Below are 9,237 nucleotides of genomic sequence, written 5' to 3' on the forward strand. Positions count from 1 at the left end.
TGCTCACAAATAATTATTTTTTGTTGGCAATATGCTTTACACTGTTCTAACATAGTTTTAGTTCAATTTAAAGGTATAGTATGCAACCGGTGATGATTTTCCAGCAAGGCTCCCCCCAGAGGGCGAAAGTAAAAGTGCACTGTCGTAAATATGCTCAGCTGTTCTCCTGGTTTCTCCGTCACGCCAGGCGCGGTTGTTTTGAGCTTAGCAGACAGGCGAACGCAACAAATCACCATGTCTACTGCGGTAAGTGACTATTTTGTTCCAATTTTCGAGTTTGAAAATTTAGCATGTTAACTAACCATGATAACTTCACAAATATCACCACTGCGCTAGCAATGATCATGCCTTTCACTGGGGGCGTGTAGCAGTTCTCGCCATAAAGCAAGACCGACTCTCGCGATGCACGAGACTTCTGAGCCTGTGGGTGCGGGCCGAGGGCTCCTGCAATTGCAAGTACGGTATTTCCCCTACAGACCACCAGGGCGGCCAAGAAAACCTTTGTTCGACCTGAAATGACTCATTTAATCCTCCAAAACGTTATGGAACACATTAATTAACTGAAAAATGTTGCATAGTATGCCTTTAAGAAAGTGACTGCTTTTATTTTGCTGTGGTGGTTCACCAAGATTAATTACTTGTAGCAGAAACACTGGCTGTGTGGGGGTATCAGCTGAGTTGCTGCCATCAAACCCCTGCAGTTACAGCTCATAATAGTTGGGCCAGCCTTTCGGTGTTTAGTCCCTTTTTCTCTCCTAGACATTGCTATTTACAGGGACTAACTGAATGTGCTCTCCTTCTTCCTTTGACATGAAAACTGTTTCAGGGTTAACTGTTTCTTTCCTAGCCAGAACCACAAGTCGGCCTCAGTAGATGGCTGCTCACACTGAGCCTGGTGTTGCTGGAGGTTTCTTCCTGTTAAAAGGGAGTTTTTTTTTTCCTTCTTTAACATCACGCTTGGTGTGAGGAATTGCTGCAGGGTCTCTACATGCTCATCCAGTGGGATTTAATCCTGCAAAGTTAGTGACTGGATCCAAGCAGCTGGTTTTCCTTAGATAAAAAAACAAAAACAAAAACACTGAACTAATCTGACCGAATTGTGTCTGTAGAGCGTTGAGAAGTGTTGTTAACTGCAGCTATATAAACCAACTGAAATGAATCTTGGTCCGGACCAAGTCTCAGCTTGCTACACAGCTTGATGTTTTAAAATTCAGTTTCCATTCACAACACATGTCATTTCAAGGTACTTTACCAGATCATACAGTCCGATTGATTCAGTTTTCTATCTAAGGAAAACCAGCTGATTACATCGACTCATTGACTTGAAGGCAATCCCTCACACTAAGCATGCTTGTAGCGACAGTGGAGAGGAAAAAAAAACTCCCTTTTAACAGGAAGAAACCTGCAGCAGAACCAGGAAACACACAGACGAGCGCGGATGAAGAGAGCACATCCAGCCAGTCACAGTCAGAGAAACAGGACTACACTGGAAAGGCTGATCTAGGCCGATCTCCAACATCTATAAACAAAGGTGTTGATGGCAGCAGCACAGCTGATATTTCTCTCGAGGAAGCTTTTTCATTTCAGCTTCTTGGATGGGAAGCAAAATTACTTCAAACTTGGAAACTAACCAGTCCATCTGTCCATCACCTTCAACCATTCCCCATTCAACATAACCTCAACTCTCATTCTTTCCCTTTCTGTATGGAGGGACTTTTGTTCCTTTATAGTTGCAAGCAAACTGCACATTTTGTAAACAAGTCCTAGAATTAATTTCAAAAAACATTTTAAGATTTGTAATGTAACTTTGCCTTTTTCTCAAATTTTTTTAAGTTATTCTTTTTTAAATTTTCCTTTGTTTTTTTTTTATTTTTTGCCCAAATTGTATTTGTTTTTACTAAAATTATTTTTTTCACATTTGTGATTTGCATTCTTTTTAAAATATTTTATTGATTACATCCCCTTCACTACAAGCCTAATATAAACGCTTGCTCTTGTGCACGATGACAAAACTTTTTTTGTTGACATCCCTGCAGACCAATAGAAATGCATCTTTTCTTCTCTCTCCAGTGGAACGCCTGTCTCAGAAGTGAACAGAATGTGATCTGGTAAATGCAGTCTAAAAAGAATGGAATTTGTAAACTCATTCTAAAAGAAAATTGAGAAAATTGAAAGAAAGAAATACAAAAGAAATTACTGTTAAAAAAGTTGGAAAAATATAAAATTGAAAACATGCAACAAGTTAAGAGAAAAAAAATAAAGACAGGAAAAAAAATTTTGAATCTGAGAAAGCTTACTCTCAAAACCTTTTTTTTTTATTGAAAAGTGTCATTTCTGGGTTTCATTTTCTTTTCAAATTTACAAAAAACATGCTTTATGCTTGCAAAAATAATTGATGAAAATGCACTCCATATTTCTAAAGCCGGGTTCAAACCCCAATAGGTTGTGATCGCCCCTCCTGCATCAGTAAGCCTGGTTGCTGCCATAGCATTGGATGAGGTCAAAGTGACTGGTTAAACGTTAAATATAGCCGTGGCATTTGGTTATAAATGTCATAGAAGCTTTTATGCCGCTAACCCTTCAGTAGAACAATAGAGACCACAAAGCAGCAGTTTGACCTGAAAAGCCTTGAAATAAAAATGGCTCACCAAACTTTTTGCACGTGCTCCAACAAAAATGCCACCTATGGCTGAAACACTGACATACGATCACACTTCATACGCCAACTATTCTTGTTTGTCTTTGGTGGCAACATTGTTTAAGAAGGCATTTGGTTACATTAAATGTTTGATTTTTCTAATGTTAAACAATTAGGTGAGTAAATCCCAAATAGTTTGGATATAATTTTGAAACAAGACACCAAAATATTCCTCTTCTGGATTTAGTCTGAATATGTACATCTTGGAGAGAACTGTGCTGCTTTCTAAATGTCACCCTCACACTTTCTCTTTTTCTTTTGCAAGCTCGAGTTGCACCAGAGGAGAGTGGAAGACTGTTTCAATTCCTCATACCAAGGCCAAGCTGATTGTCTGAACATGTGGGTTGGCTTTATTTCAACAGCAGACACAAAACATGGATCGTTTAGTCTCAACAGATTTTTAAACCCAAGGAGATCTACGGTGAGGAGGCTCTAAGAAATGCTGCTAAACTATTAAAGCTTACCGTAAGTTTCACAACAGACTGACAGAAGTGTGAAGTACCTGTTGCTTGTTGAGTTTCTGGAAGGACAGCTCAAACTGCTCATCCTTGGTCTCCATGGTTTTGCCCAGTTTTTGAAGAACCTAAGAAACAAATTGACATTTCAATAGATAGCTATGATGATACCAACACACACAGAAAAACTGTAATTAAGTAGATAATTAAATGATAACAAGTCCAAATGGATGCCTTCTTAGTAAAGGTCAATAAAACTGAATACCAGACGAATTGAATCAACTTTCAAAGAGCAGCACTGGGCAACGCTTTAAAGGCAACAACTTATTTTTCAGCTCATATATATATATATATATATATATTTATTAGGGATGCACGATATAATCGCCCCCCTATCGGTATCGGCCTTAAAACTGAATATCGGCCACCCCACCGATATTTAACCCGATATTTGATCAACTGAGTTTCTAAAGTCTAAAAAAAAAAAAAAAAAAAATACTACTACTTCTTCCTTAAAAAACTTATTTTTTACAGACTTAAAAACTTCTAAAGACGAGGGAAAAATATTGATACATTAAAATATCACAATATCTTCATATGCTGATATATTGCCATTTAAAAACACCATATCAATCTCTTTTACTAATGAAATATTGCTATTTGTCATCGTTATGCTACGAAATCCCCCGAAAATTCACAAAATTTTGGCATATTTTTATGTTGATATATTGACGCGGTATCGATCTATTTTACTAACAAAATCTCACAAGAATTTGCAAAATATCACGAGAGTTTGTAACAGAACGATGAAATTTCACGAGATTTGGAAAGTAAAATGGATCAATACCGCGATTTTAAAAATCTATTTGAAATCAGCATATGAAAATATATTTGAGTATATTATTTTTCAAAGTGTCAGAAATGGATAACAAAACTGCTATTTTCAATGACTACTTATTTTTGTCCAGCTTTAACATCGGTATCGATATCGGTTTGTAATTTTAGTGCATATATATATATATATGCACTAAAATTACAAACAGAAATTAGTAAATAGGATGCATAATTAGAAATCTTAAAAAAATAAGTTTCACTTTACAGGAGTCTAACAAGATGGATTTACAGGAGAATCCATCTTGTTAGACTCCTGCTTTTAAGCCGGGCATGCACTGTGCGATTTGTTGCCCTTTTCCGGCCAATTTTGCAGTCACTTTCAGCCTGATGGTGCTTCGTGTAGTGCACATGCGATCACGAGGGGTGATCAGCCTCTCACGACCACCTCCTGATCAGGAATCATACGGTTGGGAGAAAATCAAATTTGAAATTCAGTCGGCTGTCGTAGGGTGGTCGTGGGCAAATCGCTCAGTGGGCAAACAAGGATTCTTCTTCTTCTTCTCAGATCTAAACACAGAAGCATGGCAGGGATGCAATGAGTGAAATTGAGTTATTTCTGTAAAATTGACAGACCGTAGTAGCCACGTTTGCTCAGTCATGTTTTGTCCAAATACGTCGTCGCCTTTTCTGTTTTGACCTTTCAGCACAAAATTGCACGAATCCCCAAGGTTTCACTCTAGTGAACTTCATATTCCCCTTCTACCTATTTGGCTTCCGGATAGACGAGTCCGAGTAGCGCCATCTCACTGCGGAGCTGAGTCCCACATGGTTTTTAGACGTACAGTGTGAGTAGGTAGATCGCATCAGGGCATCGGGTCGCACAGTGTGAGCACACATCATGAGCTGTGAACTCGCACTGTTTCGCCATACAGTGTGGACTGTAGCTGCGTGCAACGATTGAAAGGAAAAAAAAAAATAATAATAGTAAAGCGTACACCTGGCTTCAGCTGTTCGAGACGGACCCAAATTTGGTCAGCCAATCACATTGCTGTAATACTGTTTAAGGCGGGATATATATCCATGACCAAAGCAGGAGCTGCCACACCCACAGCTGAACCAAAAAGCAAACCTGGCAGAGCAGCAGGACGTACATGTAGCTTGTGCCATCACATCCGCTTTGTATAATCCATAATTTCATGTTTGAAAAACAAATAGCAAGAGTGTAAAATTATAAGTTCTGGTTTCCAATGGAGTCTCCTGCTTGAGGCATTTTCATTTGTTACAGTTGTTGGCCCAAACAGCTCCGAAGGATGTGCTGAACGTCCCTCCTTTCCCCAAACAGAATTAATGGTTCAGACTGATAATGTGGAGGAACAGTCTGAGCGTGCATCAACCTGGCTTGTCAGGTTAGCATATAATTACTTGAGAAATATTCAAATTTGCATCACAGAACCTGGAGAAAGATTTATCTCCCTTGCAAAACTATTGGGACACAAGAGAATAAAAAAGAAACCTCATTAGAGTTTTTTTTTTATTTTATTTTTTATACATATTTGCGCATGCAGACATTTAACCAATGCATGTCACAACCTGTCAAGGGTGAACCCCTTTTTTATTGGGTTTGAAGTTCCTGGGGGCCCCATAAACTCTGTTTACGTGGTTAATAGAACTATTCCTTATTTGTTCACAATAGTTATGTTTTTGATAAAAATCCAGCAAACCATAAAAACATAAAACTGCCTAGGAAATGTGTGGCCCCAAGGCAAAGAAAGGTAGGGGGCCCTCTGAACTTGGAAGACAAGACATAAAACAGACCCATTATACAGATAGAGAAATGTATTAGAATAGATCTCCATTATTTGTTCTATGTTTTGTCCCTCTCTTCTTGTCCCTTTTCTTGTTGTTTTCCTCTCTATGTTTTGTACTCAGCTGACTTTTCATGCTGTCCCTAAAGGAATGAAAGGTTTTTTCCAAACACTAAGCTCACTTAGCTGATTGCTCCTTCCTGTGTTTCCAAAAAGGCAAAAGTAAATAACCCAGTCCTTCTTTTCACTGTAGACAAGCCATGATCTGCTCATCTGTTCTCCATTTTTCATTTGGATGAAATAATAGCTGCAGGAATCATGACAGCAGATAAGATAGAGGAGAGCAGGAGGTGGGGTTACCAATCTACTCGCTCTGGAGAGCAGAGTTCGCTGCTTTTAGATGTTGCCTACAAAGCGTCCAGCAGAATGAAAAAGACGCTAGATTTGATTCAAGGAGCTTTTTTGAAATCGAAGTGCTAGAGGGGTCTGAAAAGTCACTAAATGTAGCGACAAAAGCGCTTAGTTGGCAACACTGCTCTTCAAACTGTTTGTTTTTATACGGTTAACTTCTGTCTGTTTGGACCTTTCTGAACATGTGCAGCAAATGGACTGATCCAATATGGTGGACACTGAACGGGGGGGGGGGGGCTGAGACGCACTTAATATTATAAGCTAAGCGTTCTGGTGGAACTTTAGTGAAAGGATTTTTATCAAAAACATAATTAATGTGCACAAATAAGGAATAGTTGTATTACCCATACATGTGAACAGAGTTTTATGGGGCCCCCAGGAACTTGGGGCCCTATAGGCCACTGCCTGGTATTGCCTAATTGCCCACTGCAACCAAACAAGTGGATTTTTGTTCAATTCAAAAATGTAGATATAAAAAATGTTGAAGTTCTTAAAAAATGATCTAAGATCTTAAATGATATGAAATGGCCGATTCTTATTTTATTATCTTATTTATTTTTGCATATATTGGTCTAATGTACAGTATCAGCAGGCTGTAGATGAAGTGGTCAAGCTGACCTCCTTATCACAACAGAGTGATACTCAAACACGCAGCAGATACCGAACCAAAGGAGTAAAAATGTGGCTATCCACACACGATTCTTCACGGTCCACCGATTACAGCCTCCTCAAAGCTCAACACATTCAACTAAATCCTGAGCATTATGTACCTCCTTTCATTTTCTGTCTGTGGGAAAATAAAAATCACAGAGTCCACCTCATAAACTCTCTCAGTTCTAATACAGTAGTAGAAAGAAAAATTGCAAAGCAATGTTGTTTCTTTTTAGAGTTGGTGGAGAAAAATCAAACCTGTTAACCAGTGAGTGAGAGAAAGAGAGCAAGCAAGAGGAAGTCAAAGTCAGGAAGTGCCAGCTTAGTGTTTGTAGTGGAACAGCTCTACAGCAGAGTAACAGTAATCAGAGGGAAGGTTTCACATGAAGACAGCTTTAAACTGAAATGTTTGCAGTGAGATGGTTCTGGTTTAAACACTGAGCGCTGTAAAGGTTCAGGTTTGGCCCTTTTCTCCAATTTCTTTCATGGTTTCTGTTAAATAACCGCGTGCTCTTCCCTTTGGAGAGAACAAATACATTAAAAGAGCAAAAAAATATTTTTATAATTAAAAAGTTAGTTCAGAAGTCTCTTAGGAAACAGTCCTGGATTATAATTATTTTATATATCATAACTGGTCTATATTCTCCAAACTGCTGGCAGCGTTTAACGCCTCCTCCTGCCAATAATCATTGAAGAAGATCATCTCCTCCTTACCTTCTCCTGCGCTCTGTTCAGGGACTTCTGGACCCGCTTGGCGAGGAGTCCAGCTCCAGCCTGGAGGTTCGGGCCCACTTTATTCTCAGCCATGTCTCTGGGTTCGCTTTAGATCAGCTCTCGGTTCTTCCGTTCTTCTCTCTTCTGCCACTTCCTCAGCTTCTCTCAGCTGCGAGCTCAGCTTAAGGCGATGGAGGAGGAGCAACAAGACATGCGAAACCCAGACAAGCTCTGCAGAGAGCTGCTCAGCAGGAGAGGAGCGTCTGCATCATCATCATCATCATCATCATCATCCACCTGGATCTGTTCAGACTTGCAGGAACATCCTGCGTGTCCTGCTCTGTCTCTGACACATCAGCCTCCCTTGAGAAACTTTATTTGTTTTCCACCTGCGGGCCTTAATTGTCAAGGAGTCTTGCAACACCGCTCACCTGCAAATGACGGCCGTAATTTACTCTAAACGCATGACGCGGAACTGATTCATCGACGTGACGTAGACAACGTTATCAAATATTTCTTCTTTTTAACTATACAAAACAAACACGGATTCTACGGAAGACGATTAGTGCCACTGAGGAAATTTAAAAAAAGTTTACTGATTTTTAAATATTATTTCAGTTTTATATGAGAAAAAAAGTCAGAATTCTCAGATTAAAGTCAGAACTCTGACTTTTTCCCATATCATACTGAAATAATATTTAAAAATCAGCTAACTTTTTTATTTTTTCTGTGGCCCTAATATATATAATTTTAAAGACTAAACTAGCTCTCTTGTTTTAATCACCTTCTGTTTTTCCATTAATGAAACAGCACCCTGAAAAAGTCAGCATTCTGAGAAAAAAGTCAGAATTCTCAGATTAAAGTCAGAATTCTGAGATTAAAGTCAGAATTCTGAGATTAAAGTTAGAATTCTGAGATTAAAGTCGGAATTCTGAGATTAAAGACAGAATTCTAAAATGAAAGTAAGAATTCTGCATTTTTCCCATATTAAACTGAAATATTATTTAAAAATTGGTTAACTTTTTTCAGTGGCCCTAATCCTCTTCTGTAGATTCCAGAGACTATTTCAACTTCAAAATAAATTCATTATCGTAACTTTTAAACTTTTTAAAGGCTTTTAATTCTTTCCAAGCATGGTTAATTTGTGGTATGGAAGACCGTTTTGGTCAATAAAAAAAAAAAACGATGAAACATTTTCCCACATCTTATACAGTAATAAATAAATCGGGAATAATAAAATGAAATATACATATTTTATATAGTTATGATGTAATATCAAACAGGTAAAATAAAAAAGAAAGCAATTAGATGTTGTTATTTAATGGCATAATCCTCAGAACCATGAGTGGTTCTAGACAGGGGCCAACAGGGGCACTGGCCCCTGGCCCCTGTTATGGCCCTTGTACTGAAGATATAATATTAAAAGAAATTCTAATGACGATGCGCTGGAACAGACATGGTTACTGATAGGTCCTTTGGATCTATTTCATTTTTTTTTTCTTTAAAAAAATCTGTTTTATTAATTATCAAAAAACAATAGGGTGATAGCTTCAGTAGTATAGAGATAGGATCCCAGTTTTCATCTGCTAAATTTATTTCACAACAAATACAAAAAAAAACTCTAATTTTTACAGCTGAATTTATCAGGGTTTCTTTTAGCTCTCATTCT

At 38.2% G+C, this 9,237-nt stretch overlaps 1 protein-coding gene across 1 annotated transcript in view; it reads right to left on the bottom strand.

Moving 5' to 3' along the window:
- bin2b (bridging integrator 2b) overlaps window positions 1-7,801 on the bottom strand; it is a 30,730-nt gene extending 22,929 nt beyond the window's left edge. The window contains exons 1-2 of the mRNA XM_038283118.1: window positions 7,569-7,801; window positions 3,201-3,281 (exon numbers count right to left, since the gene is read on the bottom strand). Of these exons, the coding sequence (XP_038139046.1) occupies window positions 3,201-3,281; window positions 7,569-7,661 (174 nt within the window). The 5' untranslated portion in view covers window positions 7,662-7,801. The remainder of the gene's footprint in view (window positions 1-3,200; window positions 3,282-7,568) is intronic.
- Window positions 7,802-9,237: the final 1,436 nt, after the last annotated feature.

The sequence above is a fragment of the Cyprinodon tularosa genome, unplaced genomic scaffold (assembly GCF_016077235.1).
Source record: "Cyprinodon tularosa strain WSP-4 unplaced genomic scaffold, ASM1607723v1 ctg1044, whole genome shotgun sequence".
NCBI classification, from domain to species: Eukaryota; Metazoa; Chordata; class Actinopteri; order Cyprinodontiformes; family Cyprinodontidae; genus Cyprinodon; species Cyprinodon tularosa.